The 21,505-nt window shown below is 49.4% G+C and overlaps 1 protein-coding gene across 1 annotated transcript in view; it reads right to left on the reverse strand.

The window, feature by feature from the left end:
* Positions 1 to 11,656: 11,656 nt before the first annotated feature.
* The window catches only part of LOC115648099 (cytochrome P450 2K4-like), a 40,204-nt gene continuing 30,355 nt past the window's right edge, over positions 11,657 to 21,505 (reverse strand). Inside the window, exon 9 of the mRNA XM_030555237.1 lies at positions 11,657 to 18,430. Coding sequence (XP_030411097.1) covers positions 18,243 to 18,430 — 188 coding nt within the window. The 3' untranslated portion in view covers positions 11,657 to 18,242. The remainder of the gene's footprint in view (positions 18,431 to 21,505) is intronic.

The raw sequence follows: 21,505 nt of genomic DNA on the forward strand, positions 1-21,505 counted from the left end.
TAGAGATTTTTAAAAGCAGATTAGACAAACACCTGTCAAGGATGGTCTAGATAATACTTAGACCTGCCATGAGTGCAGGGGAGTGGACTAGATGAACTCTCAAGGTCCCTACCAGTCCTATGATTCTGTGAAACCTTCCTTACTTCACTTTGGGTCAAGAGATGAATCCTGCCATAGATTAAAAACTGGATAAGCAATATGAATCAAAGTATTGGGAATTTATAGCTAATTCTAAGTATGAAAAATAGGTAACAGTGAGATATCCCTGGCAGCAGTATAATAATCAGGCTGTGCTGCTGGCAGAGCAGGTGCCAGCTCTTTTCAAGACTTCAGGCATTAGCTAAGAACTGACAAACTCATAGCTGGAGACCAGATCATTTCACCTGTATGTTAGTTTTGTTCAAAATAGGTGTTAGTCATATAAGAATGTTTTTAGTGTTTAGACTCTACGAGATGCTTCTAAGTTGCTGCATGTCTGAATCTCACTCATAATGTCTATATTCCAGGCTATAAGAAAATATGTAAATTTTGCTTTGTAACTTTGAAAATGTTTGCTCTGAATTTGTGAACCCCTGCAAGGGAATTTCCCCTCCCCCAGTCCATCCAGGAGACCTATCAACATTTAAGTGGGCCATTAATTGCCCCATCCACCCATGGAGAAGTACATGCAGAAGGACTTGCCCCATCCCTTTGAATGCTGGAAGAGGGAAATAAAAGTACTGGACATGAAGATTTTTCTTCTCTTTTGCTTTTTTAAATCTCAAAGGGCCAGAGAAACCAAACTGAAGCTGGAGACCCCCAGGACTTTCCTCCTGGGTCCGCCCTGAAAGATATTTTGGATTGACAGATCACTGCAACTCTGTCACTCTTAGGGTATGCAGCTTGCAGCTGTACAGCACTGGGAGTTAAACCTGTCTTCGTACAGCTGAGTAGGGAAAGTGCTGCAGTCTGTCCACACTGACAGCTACCAGCGCACTGTCGTGGCCACATTTGCAGCATCTGCAGCGGCATTGGGAGCGGTGCGTTATGGGCAGCTATTCCAGCGTTCAAGTGCCTGCAATGTGGTTTTCAAAAGGGGGAGGGGCTGGAGTGTGACAGGGAGCGTGGGCGAGATAGAGAGAGTGGATTTTTGGAGCCGACACTCTGTCAGCAGCTGCCTTGCAAGTTCCGACCCCCTCCCCCACCCCTCTCTCACTCCCTGAAAGCAAACAACAGCTGTTTGGTTTTTTCCTCTCAGACCAGATAAGCAGCCGCTGCCGAAATGGACCCCCTTCCTGCTGCACTGCTTCTCTCCTCAAGCCCCCTCCCTCCCCCTCTCCTCAAGCAAACACTAGCTGTGGGCGTTCCAAAGGGACCCCCCCCCACCTCTGCTCATTCACAGCAAACAGGAGCTGTGTCTGGTTTTCTGATAAGCAGCTCCGGAGCCCGGCGTTCACAACAAAACAAAAGAGAGGAACCTTCACTTAAAAGGATTATGGAAAGCTTCTGGAGGTCAGTTACAGCGTACTAAGATTATTCCTTGTTTACACTGTCGGAGCAGCGGTGCAGCAGCAGTGCTATTCTCTTTCTTCCTCTCAGGGAGGGGGAGTACAAGCAGCACTGTAGCCACGGAGATGCAGCGCTATATGTGCCTTGCCAGTGTGGACGGGGAGTGAGGTACAGCGCTCTTGGTGGGCGAACAGGGGCTGCTAACAGGGAGTTTCTCAAGGGAGTTCTCCAGGTGAAGGAGGAGCAAATACAGCATCTGTGGGGTAAGTGACTGTCTCCAGTATGTGTGTGTGTTTGTGTTTGGGGGTTACTTGCTGTGTGCTGAGCTTGTGTTTGTCAGTCTGTTTGGTTGGTTGGTTGAAGGATCGTGTGCTGTGGCTGGCAGTTGGAGGCCGTGAGCTTCAAAGGAAGGTTTGAAAGCTCGAAGCCTCTGGTAATTGGCTGAGCCTTAATCAGTGGGCGGGCATTCACTCAAGCCAGGACTTTAAAAGCTGCACACAAGCGACCAGGGGCTGCTAACAGGGAGTTTCGCAAGGGAGTTTGGCAGGGAAGTGGGAGGGGAGCGGGGGTCTCTTCTCAGTCCTACCTGTTCCCCTGTAGGCCCCTTAAAACCTATACTCCAAACCATATTCCAAAACCCCTTTCTTTAAACCCACCCTTCCATTAACTAGGAGACAATGCAGAAGCCCAGCAGCAGAGTGGGAGCTATCCAGTTTATTGCACTGAGTGTAGCATGTATGATTACCTGCCTTGTGGCCGGGTGGCGTATGTGTGCAGTCGGTGCAAGGAGTTCCTGGCCCTCAGAGACCACGTACGGACTTTGGAAGCCAGGGTGGCGGAACTGGAGGAGCTAAGAGAGGCAGAGAGGTATGTTGATGAGGCTTTCTGAGACACTGTAGAATTGTCCCACCTCCGCTCAGACAGTCTGTGTGCTGTTGAGAAGGAAGAAAGGCCCAGGGAAGCAGAGCAGTCAATGGGAGCAGAGGGAAACCTTCCCATAGTTGGGACCCTCCTTCCAGATGGTGCTGGGGTTGCTTCTCACACTGAGGTTACCTCTCCGGGGAGGGAACTCCAGTTGCTAGGAAAAGGCAGGTGTTAGTAATGGGAGATTCGATCATTAGAAACGTAGATAGCTGGGTTTGTGATGACCAGGAGAATCGTATGGTGACTTGCCTGCCTGGTGCAAAGGTTGCGGATCTCTTGAGGCATCTAGACAGACTTATGTGTAGTGCTGGGGAGGAGCCGGTGGTGGTGGTACATGTAGGTACCAATGACATAGGGAAGGGTAGGAGAGATGTCCTGGAAGCCAAATTTAAGCTGCTAGGGAAGAGACTGAAATCCAGGACCTCTATGGTGGCATTCTCAGAAATGCTCCCAGTTCCACGCTCAGGGCCAGGTAGGCAGGCAGAGCTTCAGAGACTCAATGCGTGGATGAGACGATGGTGTAGAGAGGAGGGGTTTACGTTCATTAGGAACTGGGGACACTTTTGGGATGGGAGGAGCCTGTACAGGAGAGATGGGCTCCACCTAAACCAAAGTGGAACCAGGCTGCTGGCACTAAACATTAAAAAGGTTGTAGAGCAGTTTTTAAACTAGGAGATGGGGGGAAGCTGACTGCTGCAGAGGAGCATGTGGATTGGACACAGACTTCTCTTAGGGCAGAGTCTGATGATAGAGAATTTCCAGGTTATAGTCAGTGTAAGCGGGGGCGTTGTCGGGGCTTGACCCTCCCGGATGAGGAGGGGAGCCACACCGGCCTCGACCTGTCATCTGAGGGTCTAGGTCCTTGGAACTGTAGCCCACCGTCCGAGTGGCTCGGTCCCTGGGGATAGAACCAGGTGGTGGCACAGTCAAAAGGGGGCCTAGCCCTTGGTTTGGGTGGGGCACCAATACACAGTTACCTCAGCTCCTGCCCTCTTGGTTCAGGGACGGGCTGGCAAAGGTGCAGGTCGCTCGGGCCCTTTGGGACAGGACCGAGCAGTGGCACAGTCAAAGGGGGCCCAGCCCTTTGTTCGGGCAGGGCACCAATATACAGTTATTGCAGCTTAGCTGGCCTCTTCAGGCCGAGGGGGGAGGGGGATTCTGCCACCCATGAACGGGTGGCAGGGGGAACGCAGGCCCACCCACTCCACTGCGTTCCAGCCCGGGGCCCTAGAAGTGGTGATCACCGCTGCGGGTGGTCAGTGGGGATCCTGACCGCAACACGCTGCCATGGGTATCGGGAGTTCTGCAGCCTGACTCGGGTTGGCTGCCCCCGGGCTACTTCCAGTATCCCCCTCGGAGCCTACCTAGTTCGTGGGACCCGCTTCGGGGACGTCCCACCACAGAGGACCCTCACGGCCAGGGCTGGGCGGCAAGTCCGGCAGCTCCTCCGGGAAGTCCGGCCAGGCCTGTTCCGGGGGGTCCTCGGGGCCGCAGCAGGAGCGGGACGGTTCTGGCGGCTCCTCGTTGTAGTGGGCGCAGGGAAGCTCTGGCAGCTCCTCATTGTAGCGGGTGCAGGGAAGCTCTGGCAGCTCCTCGGTATAGCAAGCGTAGGGAAGCTCTGGCAGCTCCTGGATATAGCAAGCGTCGGGAGGCCTCGGCCAGTCCGGACACCGGCCTGCGTCCTCAGCAGCTTTCCAGTCAGGAGCTCCCGCTGACAGGTCTGCTCCTGATGGTGGCTGGCCCCAACTGAGGGCTGAGGGCCGGCTTTTATCCTTCCGGGTCGCCGCTTGACCCTTTGAAGGGCGAGATTTCCGCTTAGTGGCCCCGCCTCTCTGGGTGAGTGACAGGGCTCGACCCTCCCGGATGAGGAGGGGAGCCACACCGCCTCGTTACACACACACACCCTCAAGTCCGGCTCCCGCTTGTCGGGGCCGGGCGATTCCACCTCCTTGAGGCGGGAGAGGAAATCCGCGTTAGCATAGTCCTTGCCAGCCCGATGCTGGATGGTGAATGCATAGGGCTGCAAGGCCAAGTACCAGTGCATGATGCGGGCATAGTTGTCCTTCATACGCATGAGCCATTGAAGGGGGGCGTGGTCTGTGATGAGAGTGAACGGGGCGCCCAGGAGGAAGAACCGAAGGGCCTCGCAGGCCCACTTCACTGTGAGGGCCTCCCTTTCAATCACTGCGTAGTTCCGCTCTCGGGGGAATAGTTTTTGGCTTAGGTATAGTACGGGGTGGTCTCCTCCGTCCCCTTCCTGAGACAAGACCTCCCCTAGGCCGACATCAGACGCATCCGTCTGGAGGATAAATGGTTTATCAAAATCGGGACTATACAAGACGGGTTCCTGGCACAAGCAGCTTCGGAGCATGTTAAAGGCAGCTTCACACTCGGGGGTCCATTGTATCTGTCGAGGGCTGTTCTTAGTCAGCAGCCCAGTCAACGGTGCGGCAATGGACGCAAATTGCGGGATAAACCGCCGGTAATATCCCACGAGTCCCAGGAAGCGTCGTACCTGTCGTTTGGTTGTCGGGGGGGGCACTCTGCGAGGGCTTGTACTTTCCCCACGAGGGGTTTTACTTGCCCCTGCCCGATGGTGTAGCCGAGGTAGGTGGTCTCCTGCCAGGCTATCCGGCATTTCTTGGGGTTCGCCGTCAACCCCGCCTGCCGCAGGGTTCTGAGGACCGCCGCGACCTGGTTTAGATGGTCTCCCCAGCAGCGGCTATAGATCACGACGTCATCTAGGTATGTGGCCGCGTACTCCTGATGCAGCCGCAAGAGGTGGTCCATGAGCCTCTGAAAGGTCGCGGGGGCCCCATGGAGACCGAAGGGCATCCGTGTGAATTGATAAAGTCCCGACGGGGTTGCGAAGGCCGTCTTCTCCTTGGAGGCCTCCTCGAGGGGGATTTGCCAGTAACCTTTGCTCAGGTCCAGCGTGATGATAAATCGGGCCTCCCCAAGGCGGCCCAGCAGCTCGTCGACCCAGGGCATCGGGTAGGCATCGAAGTGTGATATGGCGTTGACTTTTAGGAAGTCTATGCAGAATCACCGGGAGCCGTCTGGCTTAGGCACCAGGACCACCAGACTGCGCCACTCACTCCGAGATGGTTCGATGACTGCCAGGGCCAACATGGCCTGGACCTCTTCCTCGACTTCCTGGCGCATTCGATATGGTACCGGCCTGGCGGTTTCCCATATGACCTTCCCGGGCTCGGTTTGGACCGTGTGGCAGGTTAAGGTCATGTAGCCCAGTAGCGCCGTGAAGGTGTGCTGGAACGCCCGCAGGAGGCATTGAGCCTGTTTACGCAGTTCGTCCATCAGGGAACACCCCAGCGAGGGCTCCACCGAGTCCTTCGTTTGGACCACCTCTGGGCCTAGCTCCAATTCCGGCGGGCACGGATCAATCAACAGGCCCTCCCGGTCACGCCATGGCTTCAGCAGGTTGATGTGGTATATCTGTTTCTTCTTCCGGCAGCTTGGTTGGTGAATCTCATAATTAACGGGGCCCACTTTCTGAGTTACCTCATAGGGGCTCTGCCAACGGACCAATAGTTTCGATTCCTTGGAGGGTAGAAGCAGCAGAACCCGGTCTCCGGGGGCAAACTCTCACACCTGCTCTTCTTGATTATAACTCCGCTCCTGCCTCTCTTGGGCTACCTTCAGGTTTTCCCACGCCAGGGTCCCCGCCTGAGTAAGATGTTCCCGCAGCCAGAGAATGTACTGGAGGAGGCCCTGGGTTGGGGAGGCCGACTGCTCCCACGTCTCCCTCATTAGGTCCAGGAGGCCCCGTGGCCTCCACCCATACAGGAGTTCGAAGGGGGAAAACTTGGTCGACGCCTGGGGGACTTCCCGGATGGCTAGTAGCAGAGGTGGTAGGAGTTGGTCCCAGTGGCATAGGTCGTCCGGTGGGAACCGTCTCAGCATGTCCTTAAGGGTTCGATTGAACCGTTCTACCAACCCATCCGTCTGGGGGTGATAGACGGAGGTGTGGAGTTGTTTGACCCTCAGGAGTTGGCAGACCTGCTTCAGTAGTCGGGAGGTGAAGTTAGTGCCCTGGTCGGTCAGGATTTCTTTAGGCAATCTTACGCGGGAAAACACCTTCACAAGTTCGCCCGCAATGGTTCAGGCCATGATGCTCCGCAGGGGGATAGCCTCCGGGAACGGGCAGGCATAGTCGACAAGGATCAAGATATACTGAAAACCAGCCGCACTTCGGGGCAGTGGGCCTACCAGGTCCATGGCGACGCATTCAAACAGCGTTTCGACCAATGGCATGGGGACCAAGGGCGCCTTGGGCAGCCGAAGCGGGGCGGCCAACTGACACTCTGGGCAGGAGTTACAGTATCGCTTTACGTCCCCATCGAGCCCCAGCCAGTAGAACCGGGTCCGAATTCGGGCCAGGGTCTTCTCGTGCCCCAAGTCTCCCGCTGCCGGTATGTCGTGAGCCAGGCTCATCACGGCGCATCGGTGGCAGCGGGGCACGAGAAGTTGCATCCATGGCTCCCATGTGCAGGAGTCCTGCTCGACCTGACAAAGTCTGTCCCGCCGGAGCTCAAAGTGTGGCCACTGCGTGGTCCGGTGAGGGTCGACAACTGACCCATCGACTGCCACGAGTTGCTCGTAGGCCCAGCTGAGAGTGGAGTCGGCCCGTTGGTCCCGACAGAAGTCCGTGTCAAAGACAGGCCTGGCGGGGGGGGTCCCTCCCCCTGGCCTTCGGCCTCCGTGTTTCCTGCCCCAACCTCCTTGGCGTCCTCTTCTGTCTCCAACGGGGGCTCCTGGGGCTCGGCCTCTAAGGCCGGTATGGACCGGAGGAGCCCCTCAAAGGCAGGCCAATCGTGTCCCAGGGTCACGGGATAGGCCAGTCGGGGAGCCAAGCCGACTACCAACGACCAAGTGAAGCCATTGACCGTCAATCGGGCCCGGGCGCTCGGGTAGGGTCGGACATCCCCGTGGATGCACTGCAACCGGATGGGCCCCAGACCAGGGTCGATCAGGGGCCCCAGAGCCCGATGGACCAGCGTTTGCCCACAGCCCGAGTCTACTAGGGCCGTTGTGGCGTGGTCCCCTACAACCACCGGGATCGTGAGTTTGGGGGGTTGGGGCCTTCGGGCCCAGCCTTCCCCTGCACAGACCTGCCCAAAGTCACATTCCACCTTGGGACAGTCCCGTTGTAAGTGGCCAGCCCTCCTACATCCGAAGCAGGGTCCGATTTCCGGGCATTCACCCCGGGGACCGGTGGCTCGGGGGCTGCGGGGGGGGCTTCGGCGGGGCCCCAACAGGCCCGCGGGGGAGGCCCTCGGGGCCGAGTGCGGGGCAGGGTCCAGGCGTTGGGCCTGGAAAGCCGATGCGGGGTCCTGCCCGAGGTTTGGGCGCCACAGCCCGGACGAGGCGGATGCCCTCGTCTCCCCATGAGTTGGTCGGGACCCGGGGTGGGTGGCCGAACGGCGGCCCCCATAGAAGCCTCCGCAGCCAGGAAGTCCTCCATCAGGGAGACCGCCGCCCGCAGTGTGGCTGGCTGGTGGCGGAGTACCCAAGCCCTTCCCCGGGCAGGCAAAATATGCACAAATTGTTCTAAAACCACCTGCTCGGTTACCTCCTCTGCCGTACGGGTTTCAGGTTGGAGCCAGCGGCGACAGGCCTCCTTCAAGCCTTGGGCAATCAGCCGGGGCCGGGCGCCTGTCGGGTAGATCTGGCCCCGAAACCGTTGCCTGAAGGTTTTGGGGCTGACATCCAAGGCGTCCAGGACCGCCGCCTTTACCCGATCGTAGTCCTTGGCCTCTTCCATCGCCAGCCCGCGATAGGCAAGCTGGGCTGGTCCGGTTAGGTACGGGGCCAACAGAGTGGCCCATTGGTCCCGGGCCCGCCCCGCAACAAGGGCCACGCGCTCGAACGTGACCAAGAAGGCGTCAGGGTCATCCCCCAGGCCCATCTTGGTCAGGCGCAGGGGAACCGACAGGCAGAAGCCCCCGACGTCTTCTCCCGTGGCCCCGTCGACGAGGCAGGACGCAGGTCTGAGGAGCAGCTGCAGCTGGCCTCCGAGTTGCTGTATCAGCTGTTGCTGGTGCTCCAGTTGAGCGGCATGTTGCTGCTGTTGCTGCTGGAGGTGCGCGGCATCCCGATGTTGCTGCTGTTTGAGATGGGCAGCCTGCTGCTGTTGCTGCTGCAGCAGTTGCAAATCCTGCTGGCGCTCCTGGCACTCCGCCAGCAGCTGGAACAGCCATTCGATATCCATGTCTCCGGTTAAGGAGGGCTGGTCGCACTACTGCCCTCGTGCCGGCCCCTTCTCACAGGGGCTAGGGTTCAAGTCCCTGGTCAGGTGCCAATTGTAAGCGGGGGCGTTGCCGGGGCTCGACCCTCCTGGATGAGGAGGGGAGCCACACCGGCCTCAACCTGTCGTCTGAGGGTCTAGGTCCTTGGAACTGTAGCCCACAGTCTGGGTGGCTTGGTCTCTGGGGATAGAACCGGGTGGCGGCACAGTCAAAAGGGGGCCCAGCCCTTGGTTCGGGCAGGGCACCAATACACAGTTACCTCAGCTCCGGCCCTCTTGGTTCAGGGATGGGCTGGCAAGAGTGCGGGTCGTTCGGGCCCTTTGGGACAGGACCGAGCAGTGGCACAGTCAAAGGGAGCCCAGCCCTTGGTTTGGGCCGGGCACCAATACACAGTTATCTCAGCTTAGCTGGCCTCTTCAGGCCGAGGGGGGAGGGGGATTCTGCCACCCGTCCACGCAGGCCCACCCACTCCACTGCGTTCCAGCCCGGGGCCCTAGAAGCGGTGATCACCGCTGCGGGTGGTCAGTGGGGATCCTGACCACAACACGCTGCCATGGGTATCGGGAGTTCTGCAGCCTGACTCGGGTTGGCTGCCCCCGGGCTACTTCCAGTATCCCCCTCGGAGCCTACCTGGTTCGTGGGACCCGCTTCGGGGACGTCCCACCACGGAGGCTCCTCACGGCCATGGCTGGGCGGCAAGTCCGGCAGCTCCTCCGGGAAGTCAGGCCAGGCCTGTTCCGGGGTGTCCTCAGGGCCGCAGCAGGGGTGGGACGGTTCTGGTGGCTCCTCGTTATAGCGAGCACAGGGACGCTCTGGCAGCTCCTCGTTATAGCGAGCGCAGGGAAGCTCTGGCAGCTCCTTGTTTTAGCTAGCATAGGGAAGCTCTGGCAGCTCCTCGGTATAGCAAGCGTAGGGAAGCTCTGGCAGCTCCTCGGTATAGTGAGCGTCGGGAGGCCTCGGCCAGTCCGGACACCGGCCTGTGGGCTCAGCAGTCTCCCAGTCAGGAGCTCCCGCTGACAGGTCTGCTCCTGATGGTGGCTGGGCCCCAACTGAGGGCTGAGGGCCGGCTTTTATCCTTCCGGGTCGCCGCTTGACCCTTTGAGGGGCGGGACTTCCGCTTAGTGGCCCCGCCTCTCTGGGTGAGTGACGGAGCTCGACCCTCCCGGATGAGGAGGGGAGCCACACTGCCTCGTTACATCAGGAACAAAGGACGGAAGAGGATAATGTAAGGGCTGGATCTGATGATAAACAGTCACATAAAAAAGAATCTGGCACATCAGAAAACGGCAGACAAATAAACAAGGACAAGTTTTTTAAGTGCTTGTACTCAAATGCTAGAAGTCTAAATAATAAGATGGGTGAACTAGAGTGCCTTGTGATGAAGGAGGCTATTGATATAATAGGCATCACAGAAACCTGGTGGACTGAGAGCAATCAATGGGACACAATCATTCCGGGGTACAAAATATATCGAAAGGACAGAACAGGTCGTGCAGGGGGAGGAATGGCATAATATGTGAAAGTAAATGTAAATCCAAATGAAGTAAAAATCTTAAGTGAATCCACATGTTCCATAGAATCGCTATGGATAGAAATTTCATGCTCTAATAAAAATATAACATTAGGGATTTATTATTGACCACCTGACCAGGACAGTAATAGTGATGATGAAATGCTAAGGGAAATTAGAGAGGCTATCAAAATTAAGAACCCAATAATAGTGGGGGATTTCAATTATCCCCATATTGACTGGGAACTTTTCACTTCAGGACAAAATGCAGAGATGAAATTTCTCGATACTTTAAATGACTGCTTTATGGAACAGCTGGTACGGGAACCCACAAGGGGAGAGGCAACTCTAGATTTAATCCTGAGTGGAGCGCAGGAGCTGGTCCAAGAGGTAACTATAGCAGGACCGCTTGGAAATAGTGACCATAATACAATAATGTTCAACATCCCCGTGGTGGGAAGAACACTTCAACAGCCCAACACTGTGGCATTTAATTTCAGAAGGGAGAACTATACAAAAATGAGGGGGTTAGTTAAACAAAAGTTAAAAGGTACAGTGATTAAAGTGAAATCCCTGCAAGTTGCATGGGCCCTTTTTAAAGACACCATAATAGAGGCCCAACTTCAATGTATATCCCAAATTAAGAATCACAGTAAAGAACTAAAAAAGAACCACCGTGGCTTAGCAACCATGTAAAAAAAGCAATGATAAAAAGACTTCCTTTAAAAAGTCGAAGTCAAATCCTAGTGTGGCAAATAGAAAGGAGCACAAACACTGCCAGCTTAGGTGCAAGAGTGTAATAAGAAAAGCCAAAGAGGAGTTTGAAGAACAGCTAGCCAAAAACTCCAAAGGTAATAACAAAATGTTTTTTAAGTACATCAGAAGCAGGAAGCCTGCTAAACAACCAGTGGGGCCCCTTGACGATCAAATTACAAAAGGTGCGCTTAAAGACAATAAAGTCATTGCGGAGAAACTAAATGGATTCTTTGCTTCATTCTTCACGGCTGAGGATATTAGGGAGATTCCCAAACCTGAGCTGGCTTTTGTAGGTGACAAATCTGAGGAATTGTCACAGATTGAAGTGTCACTAGAGGAGGTTTTGGAATTAATTGATAAACTCAACATTAACAAGTCATGGTGGCTAAGTCCATAAATGGCTATTAATCAGGAAGGGTAAAGAATGGTGTCCCTACCCTCTGTTCATCAGAGGATGGAGATGGATGGCAGGAGAGAGATCACTTGATCATTGTCTGTTAGCTTCACTCCCTCTGGGGCACCTGGCATTGGCCACTGTCAGTAGACAGATATTGGGCTAGATGGACCTTTGGTCTGACTCGGTATGTCCGTTCTTATGTTCTTATGTTTATTGCACTGTAACTCTCGAGTGTAGCCAAGACCTTAGGAAGTAGATGGTAACTCATTCGCTTGTATGTGTTTGCTTGCTTTAACCTGTAAATAGTGCTCTTATTTCTTTTTCCTAGTTAATAAACCATTAGATCATTTATTACAGGATTGGCTACAGGCATTGTCTTTGCTGTAAGATCAGTGCCAATTGATCTGGGGCAAGTAACTGGTCTCTTGGGACTTTTGTTGGCATCCTTTCGTCTGCGAGAGAGGGTGGGAATTGCTGTCTTGATGTGGATGGTTTGCAATGTCTCATGTGACTGAATAGTCCAGTCTGAGATTTGCATGATCTTTGGCAGTTATTGCAAATGTCTATATCTTGGTTGGGAGCTGTTTGCTTCTTACCAGCTCTTTTCTTTTCTTGGGATTGGAAGCAACCTAAATATGGTCTGAGTTTTGGTGTAACTAACCACTTTATCACAAAACAGACTGGAGAGTCTAAGGGGACTGTCTGTAACTCCATGGTAAGACTGGTATGGAGATCCAGGAGTTCACAATTGGCCATGGCGTGGTGAAGTCTAATTTATAGAACACACCACCTATTTGGGATGTCTGCCCTATTTCCTGACAGTCTGCCCTGAGGTAGCCACTCACAGTTATGAGAACTCCAGACAGCCTGGCAATTGGCATAGTCTTGGCAGGATTCACTTGCCACACGTCAACTGAGTTGACCTGTTAAAAGTTTAAATTTGATGGAGAGTTTTAAGGGTTAAAGATTAGTCACAATGAATGAATCACAGTCATATGAGGACCTTGACACAAAAGACCTTGGAAAAAAATAAAAATAGGGAAATATCCCACAAAAAGAAAGCCACGGTTGAGGAACTGAGAGCTTTGCACAGAGACTTTGACCAAGCAGCAGGGTTTGAGCAACCCTTACCTCAGCTGCCACAGAGATTGCTGCAATGGAACTGGTTCTGCTAAAGCTCCAGGAAGCCCAGAAAGAACACGAGCACCAGATACTGATGGTGGAACTCCAGATCGAGAAGAAAGAAACTGAGGAGGCTGAGAAGAGAGCCTACCAAAGCTGCCACTGAAATGGAAGAGGAAGTTCATATAAGACACATTGAACATCTAGAAGCTGAAACAGAGGGAAGTTCACACGTTGCAGCTCAGTGTCCTGGAGCAGCACAAGGAGCAGCCTCAGACTGTGAGTACATCCCCTTTCACTAGAAAGGAGTGGGAGAAAGCCTGCCCAATTTATCAAGAGACTGACTGCACTGAGGAGTAACTGTCCCTCTTTGAGAGACTGTGTGGGATCCACAAGATCCCACAGAATAAAGAGGTGCCTATCTTCTTAGCCAAGTTGACTGGGAAAGCCAGACAGTGTGATGTAGTTTGTTGTTGTTGTTGTTGTTGTTTTTTCAATATATCATTTATTAATGACCCGGAGAAAGAAGTGAATAGTAAGGTGACAACGTTTTTATTGGCACCAAATTATTTAAATTAATCCAGTCAAGGCAGTATTTGATGAGCCAGTCCAGAAGGACCTACCAAACTAGGTAACCAGTATACATTGGAAGGAAAAAGTGAAGCCTGTTCAAGTACATTGACTGGTTCTGAGCTAAGGACTCTCTCAATAAAGAGATCTGTACCGTTGAGGAAAGGTCAGTAAGGACATTTGTTCAAGTCACAGCAGAATCAGAGGCAGAATATTAGAATGTCCTCCTCTTCTGGGGACACACCACATCTCAACAAACAGAGAGGGAAAAGTGCCAAGAATATCAACAAAAATTAAAATCAGAAGCATCCACAAAATTCCCTGTGAAAAGAGGTGCATAAAATAATAGCATAGAGAAGATCAGCTCCTGTTCACCATGTGTCATAATCCAGTGACAAGAGGGTGCCTGATGAACCAGAAAAGAAACTAATTTAAAAATAAGAGGAATTGTGTAATATTAACCTATGGAACTCATTCCTTCAAGCTACAGGTCTGACAAATAGTGGTACCAGAAAGATTTTGAAAAGGTTAAAGCATGAAATTAAAATAATCATTTGTTACCTTGTTTTAGGGCTTGCCTCTGAGGATTGGAGAGAAAATGACCTCTATAATGTAGAATTACATAAAGTAAATATCCCATTGGATGTTTTACATGTTCTTCTGAAGTATCCAACATTGGACAATGTAGAACAGGAGACTGGTCTAGGCAGACCAATATGGCAAATCCTATGTGTACTGTTTTACATATAAGCTTTTATCTCTGAATGAAACGCCTGTTTGTTGTAACACATTTTATACTATTTTCAGAAACACAGATATGTTCACTTTTGCAGATGTTCCAGGTCCCACATTTTATTCCTTTGTTGAAATAGTCTGATGAATATGTAAAGATTTTATCAATATTTTGTGCATACTTTAGAAACACAAAGTTGGCATTACAGAAAAAAGGCCTGAGAGTAAATCCAAAGCTTTACTGATAAAGATCCCAAACGTAGGCCAGTTCTGCAAACCATACACGCAATGGCTTAAATTAATCTCTATGCAGAGAGACAGCTGCCACTTAAGATTCATTTAGACCCTATTTTGAGGACTTAAGTAGGACTTAGGCTTTGCCTACACTGGACTTCTGTTGGTAAAACTTTTGTCATTCAGGAGTGTGAAAAAAAACACACCCCGAATGACAAAAGTTTTACCGATGAAATGCGTCGGTATGAACAGTGCATTGTCATCAGGAGAGCTCTCCCGCCAACAAAGCTACTACCACTCGTTGGGAGTCGAATTTTTTTGGCGGTAGGAGAGCTGTCTCCCGCCAACAAAGAGTGGCTACACTGCGCACCTTTTAGCGGCACAGCTGTCTCTAAAAGGTGTGTAGCGTGGACATAGCCTTAAATTCAGCATCAGTCCAGGGGTGAATTTCAGACATGGTGAGTACTGATTTCAACGGAACTACTTGCAAGTGCAATTCCTACTCGTGAGTAAGTCTTGCAGAATCAAGCCTACAGTAATTGCAAGAAAGCATAGCGCAGTGAATTTAAAGGAACTAAAATTAATAAACAAAATATTTTAATCTCCATCTCTGGTTTTGTTGACATGGATTCAGACCTATGGTATTCTAAGAGCTTGGACGAAGTACCTATGTGTATGTAAGGCATTGGTAAGACCACTGACTGGATGATGGGTCCAATTCTGCTGTCCGCACTTTTAAAAGATGTTGAAAAATTGGAGAGGGTTAAGAAATAAGCTTCAGGAATGATTGAAAGTCTGGACAACGTCTCTTATACTGAAAATCAAAATCAATCCATACAGTTTATTGAAGAAAAGGTTAAGGAGTAATTCGATCACAGTCTGAACATACCAGCACAGGGAGAAGTTATCTGATCTTAAAGAGCTCATTGTGTAGCAGACAAAGGCATAACAAGATCTGGCTGGGAGCTGAAGTCAGTGAGATTCAAGCTAGAAATAAGGCGCTCACATTTCACAGTGAGGGTAAGTAACGACATGTAAGTTCTCCATCGCTTGGAATCTTTCAGTCAAGACTGGATATCGTTCTGAAAGAAATGCTGTAGGTCAACCACAAGTTGTTTGGCTTCAGCAGTTCTCAAACTGTGGGTCGGGACCCCAAATTGAGTCATGACACCATTTTAATGGGATTGCCAGGGCTGGCATTTGACTTGCTAGGGCCCAGGGCCAAAGCCCGAGCCCCATTGTCCAGGGCCAAAGCCAGAGAGCTTCAGCCTTGGGCAGAGGGGATCAGGTTACAGGCCTCCTGCCCGGGGCTGAAGCCCTCGGGCTTCTGTTTTGGCCCCCGGCCTGGGGCTGTGGGGATCAGGTGGGCTCAGGGTTCAGTCCCCTCTCCTGAGATCAATTTTTGTTGTCAGAAGGGGTCTTGGTGCGAGACGCTTGAGAACCCCTGGGCTAAATGAAGGAATCACAAGGTGAAATCTGTGGCCTTTGTTATCTAGGGGGTCAGCTTAGATTATCATAATTATCTCTCCTTGCCTTAAAAATTGATAAATATCAGAATAATCCAACTTCGCTTCCCTAAAAGAGGTTTGTTTGTTTTAAATTACCCATGTCCAGGAGATCATTGACTAGTGTGAATAACGTGTGCCATATACTTCACTAAAAGCTAAATGGTAAGTGTCCAGGTTAGCAGCAGCGTTCCGGTGTGTAGTTGGAGTTGCTAGTGTCACCTCATTTGTTGCTCTTGTTTATTAGATCCACTGGGCTGTAAAAGTTGTAGATAAACATTAGCAAGGAGGTACATCTATAACAGGTACTAACCGGTTCAGTCCATGCTTAGGGGCAGCTTTTATCTTTGTTTAGTTCTGCAGGTATTATGGGACTGATTCACTACAGCTGTACTCAGTTTCACACTCACATAAATTGAGGATTTACACCATCATAAAATTGGACTGAAACAGCTGTTGAAGTATTTTCTTTCGTTGGCGCTAACAATGACTGACCCCTTTTGATACCGAGATTTTGAAAGCATTGGTCACAGCTCCATGATTAATACTGAATAGAGTTTTGTAGTTAAACAAGTCATTCAGCCACTTTGTTATGTATGAAGGTTGCCTACGTGCAAGTGTTCATGAACTAATTTCATTTGGTACGGGCAAACAGAAGACAGTCCCAATCAGTAACATATACCATTGCAACTTTAAAAAAGCTAATTTCCTAAAGCTAAAGACAATCATGAAACTGACTGGGAGAAAAAAAAAGTAAACACAAGAAAGTATAATAATTGGGAAGTGCTTAAGAATGCTTTATTACCATGGCTCTCAACATTCCCAAACTACTGTACCCCTGGAAGGAGTCTGATTTGTGTTGCGTACTCCCAAGTTCAACCTCGCTTAAAATCTACTTGCTTATAAGATCAGACATAAAACTACAGAAGTGTCACAGCCCACTGTTATTGACAAATTGCTAGCTTTCTCATTTTTACCATATAATAATAAAATTAATTGATTGGAATATAAAAATTGTAATTACATTTCAGTGTATAGTATATAGAGCAGTATAAGCAAGTTGTTGTATGCAATTTTACTTTGCACTGACTTCCCTGGTGCTTTTTATGTAGCCTGTTGTAAAATGAGGCAAATATCTAGATGAGTTGATGTTCCCCCTGGAAGACCCCTGCATATCCCATGGACCCTTGGTTGAGAACCACTGTTTATTAGCTGCCCAAAAACACAATTGGACAATCATAGAAAAGGCTTTTTGTTTTGTTTTGTTTTGAAGGGGGGGAATTATATATCTGGGTAAGAGGAGAAATGAAAGCAACCATAAAATATATATATAGAAAAATGGGGGTCTGATAGAAATGAGTACAAAGTAGTGGCTAAAAAATGCATACAATTGATGGGAGAAGCTAAAGGTATCAAAGAAAATTCTGTGGCCAGTATGGGTATAGCGAAGAATGGGAGGCTTAGCTGAGAGTGGGGGTGCACACAGAACCTTTGCCCTAGGGAGAGAATGGAGGACCCTGGAAAGGTGGGAAGACAGCATGGGGGGGCACACAATCTCTGTTGTAGGGAGATTGGAAGAAGCTGGTATGGGTGAAGGGGGGCACACAGAGCCCTGGCCAGGGAGGAGAATGGAGGGAATTAGGAGATGGGGTGCACACAGAGCCATTGTGGCAGGAGGAGAGAATGGGGGATCCTGATATGGGAGGAGGGGGAACTGAGATTCACAAAACTTCTAGCATGAGGGAGGTTGGCGGGAGTTGCAAGGGGTCCCTGACAAAGAAGGGGATGGGAGGGTGCACAGAAGGAGCTTGTGTGGGGACTGGAGAGATGCCAGGAGCCACTCATATGTGCAATGTGCTTTTCCTACACAAGGTACAACACGTGTGATCCCCTAGCACAGACATAGTCTCAGAGGTCAGGGCAGTCCTGGGAGTGCAGAGGTTCCTTTTTTGTTACTGAATGTCATCACCACACCTCCCTTCAGAGCAGACTCCTCACTTCTCCTGTGTCCCTCCCACCAAGTTGGAAATCACCAAAGTAGGGAGTAATAACAACTGAAGATGCAGGGTCAGCATCTGTGGAGATAGCAACATCCAGGGGATTTTGGTGCAGAGGACATTTCACTATGTGTTCTGCATCAGTCTATGCTGTTTCAGCTCTCTCTCCAGTGGATGTTGCCTCTTCATTGCGAATGGCCAAGTTCTGGGCTAGGCACGGAGGCTCCTCTGAGGTTGTACAATATAACAGACAATACAAGGCTCTAGTCCCAGTTACACCTGTGCAAACTTGCTAACATCATTGGAGTCAATGGGGTTGCCCATTGGTGTAACTGAGGCTAGGATGGGGTCCTAACAAATCATGAGCCAAACCACAGGCAAAGGCCAGTGCACAGCAGGGTACCAGGGAGAGTCTGCAGAGGGAGGGCTGACGATACACACGAGTAAGGGTTAGTCTACACCACAACGGCTTTGATGATACAGCTATACCAGTGTAACTATACCAGCAAAGTCCTGTAGTGGAGACACAGCATATGCTGGCAAAATGAGTTATTTTGCCAGGACCTTAAACCACCTCCATGAACAACATCAAGTAGATCATCACAAAGACTCTTCTCTTGGTATAAGCTGCATCTACATGGGGAATGGGGGGAGGGTGTTGCTGGCATAGCTAGGTCAGGCATGTGATTTTCTGACCATCATACCTATATCTGCCAAACTGGCCTAAGGCAACGAGCTCTAAGAACGTGGCTCAGCACAGATCTTATGGGGCATTGGGGGTGTGGTAAACCCAACCATCGGGGTGAGGTCCAGGTCTGAGCTGGTAACTCCAGGAGGAGGATGGAAAGTGAACCTCTGCAGGAGGCTTGTAAAGAAGAGGAAGATCTCCATTCTGGCAAGAGTCTCGCCTGCACAGATCCTCCGACCTGTCATGAAATGCACAACAAAAAACAGTTGCTTGTTTAACTCGAAGAAGGAGTAAAAAACACAGCACAACTTCTTAGTAATACAGGGTAAATCCAGAGTTTAAACATGGATTTATTTCAAGAATAAACAGGTGTGATTTAAAACAGGTCTTCGTATAAATACACCTACTAGTAAAAAAAAAAATGGAAATTGATTATATTCTAAACCTTTCAACCAAGTAAATAACCCTCCCACCCCCTTTTTTTAAAAAAAACATGTTCAGGGGTTTTTTTGGTTTTATTTTTAATTTACCATTTTCAGGGTTTTTTCCCTCCTTCATTTTCAGTCTTAAGGTTGGATTGTCTTTTGTTCTCCATTGCCAACTTTTCAGAATTGAATTTTTTAAAACAAAGAATTTTGACTTTGTGAAAAATTTCATTTAAGAAAACTGCAACTTTTAAAAATAAAAAAAATGAATCAGTGCAAAATGTTGTGAAGAACAGTCTGCTTCAAGACTCCACAGCATGACGTTCCTTTCAAAATTTTTGTCACTTTGTGTAGCCTACATGGCTAGCCTGCTTGCTTGCCTATATATCTTTTCTTATAGGTTTCTTATTTTCTTAGTGTTTTGATTACTTTATTATTATTATTATTATTATTAATCTGTATGTATATGTCATCTATCTGTACAAACATAACAGCCTACGGAGTAAGTGTACCCCAACATTTCAGTGGGTGAGGAAACTAAGTTTGGACATAGAAGAAGGGCTCAAGCACCCATGCCCTATGCAAGGGGTGACCCACCATGCCAAAGGAGCTTCTGGGCTTCTTTTCTAAGTGTTCAAAGATCCAAGCTTCTTAGTTCTTTGCTTTATTAGTCTGTGAGGTCTTAATTTTAAAGTTTTAAGTCAGTTAGTTCAGTAAAACTTTAAGTTAGCTTCAATAGCACGTAGCTCTAACTTCTTCTAACCTCTGCACCTCCCACTCAAAGAATTAAGAAACCTGGACCTGAATTCTTTTGGCATGCCAGAGGTGAGGCTAGTCAATATATTAATCAAAAGTTGTATAATATAATACTATATGTATCTTTAGAATAATAGTATTGCATTTGGAACTCTGATTATTTTACCATTTGATTACTAGTTGATTATAATTCCATTTATCTCAATAAAAGTCTTTAAGACTATATTGGTCTTAGTGTGAGCATCCTGTCATACCCTAGAGGGTCCTTTGCAAACTCTGTGTAGTCTGATTCTGGCACAAGAGCCTTATTGTCTTCTGATTACTATCCAAATTAATAACATTAACCTCCTAAATCAGGCAACATTTGCAAAAAATATTTTATCAGCTCTAGTCAAAATCGACATCTTAAACTGCCCCCGCAGACCAATAGCGCACATCACAGCACACTGGGGCCCTGTGATCAGGATGAGAAACTCCACTTAAGCAAACTGCCGAAATTTGCACTTTTTTCAGATTCTGAGTTGATTTACGGTGTAACCTCAAAGGGGTCTGTCTACACTGCAATTAAATACCCATGGCTGCCCAGCCAGTTGACTCAGGCTCACGGGGCTTGGGCTAAAGGCTGTTTAATTGCAGTGTAGCCTTAGCCTCAGGTTGTGGGACCCTCCCAACTTGCAGATTCTAGAGCCTGGGGTGCAGCCTGAGCCCAAACATCTACATCGCAATTAAACAGCACATTAGCCAAAGCCTAAGTCAGCTGGCATGGGCCAGCCATGGGTTTTTAAGTGCAGTGTAGAAATACCCAGATAGGCTTCAGTTCAGGACAGTGCTTAACTTTAAGCAAGTGCTTCAGTCTCATTGACGTCAACTGGTGATCACCTTAATCGGAGCCATAGAATGTATCCAAGTAGCCTAATAGTGAAGTGACAAAGTCATGGAGGATTAGCAAGATCCTCATTAGAAAGGAATGATCGCAACCTCCCAGCCAGATCTAGGTGGATAATAACCCATCTGGGTCACAGCTGCTATATAGAATCACAGAAATGTAGGACTCGAGATGTCGTTGTGAAATTCTATACTTCAAAGCAGCACCCTGGAACCCACATATTCACCACTGTCTTATAATTAGGATAGGTTTTGTACACAGTATTCCTTGTGAGGTATCATTTTAAAAGTCTTGATCTGTTGAACATTAACATCCTGTTCGACTGGATGTGCTGTCACTCTATGTGACAATATGAAGTTTTTCTTGGTGTGGGTTACTGAAATATGTTGTGAGGTCGGGTACACCCACAACCAGCCTTTCAGGTAGAATAATGGAGTAGCCAGACAGAGGTTAATGGCTCGTCAACACCCATCAAGGAAAGAATCCACTATCCCAGAAACTGTATACAATGGAGACTTCTGAGAGAGCACGTATGCAATGGAGACTGTTGACCAATGGGGACTAACTGATCCCCAAGTCACAGCATAGGTCTTTCCAACAAGCTGGAAGAAACTATAAAAGAGGGGAAGTGACATCACCACTTGGCCGCACTCCCTCCACAACTCAACACCTGGAAACACATCTGGAAGACAAAGACCGAACTGGGGTAGGATGGTCCCAGGCTGGAAGGCAGTCCCAGCCTGTGTATTGACGATCTGTGACCTGCTTATACCATCTGTCAGGTTGAGACACTGCTTGATTCAAATCCTGTTTAGTTTGTAGAACTCAGACTATTTTTGTTTCTTAAGTAACCAAATTTGATTTCTATGCCTGCTATTTATAATCACTTAAAATCTATCTTTCTGTATTTAATAAATCTGTTTTATATTTTATCTAGAGCAATGTGTTTTGGCTGAAGTGCTTGAGAAATCTCAGCTGAGTCTACAAAGGCTAGTATGTGTCATTTCCCCATCGAGGGAGGGACAGACTGAATAATAAACTTACAGTGGTCAGGCTTCTGAACAGGGCAAGATAGTACAGTTCTGGGTAGCTGGGGGGAATTGGCTGGAACCTCTCTATTGTTGGTTCATGAGCAGCTGGGAGAAGCATTCATGTAACTCAGTTGGGTGTGTCCCTGCCTGCGGATGTCTGTGTAAGTGCAGTGCCTGCCAGAGGTTTGTGGCTTGACAACAGCATCACAGAGTGA

Source organism: Gopherus evgoodei, chromosome 3 (assembly GCF_007399415.2).
Source record: "Gopherus evgoodei ecotype Sinaloan lineage chromosome 3, rGopEvg1_v1.p, whole genome shotgun sequence".
Lineage (NCBI taxonomy): Eukaryota > Metazoa > Chordata > Testudines > Testudinidae > Gopherus > Gopherus evgoodei.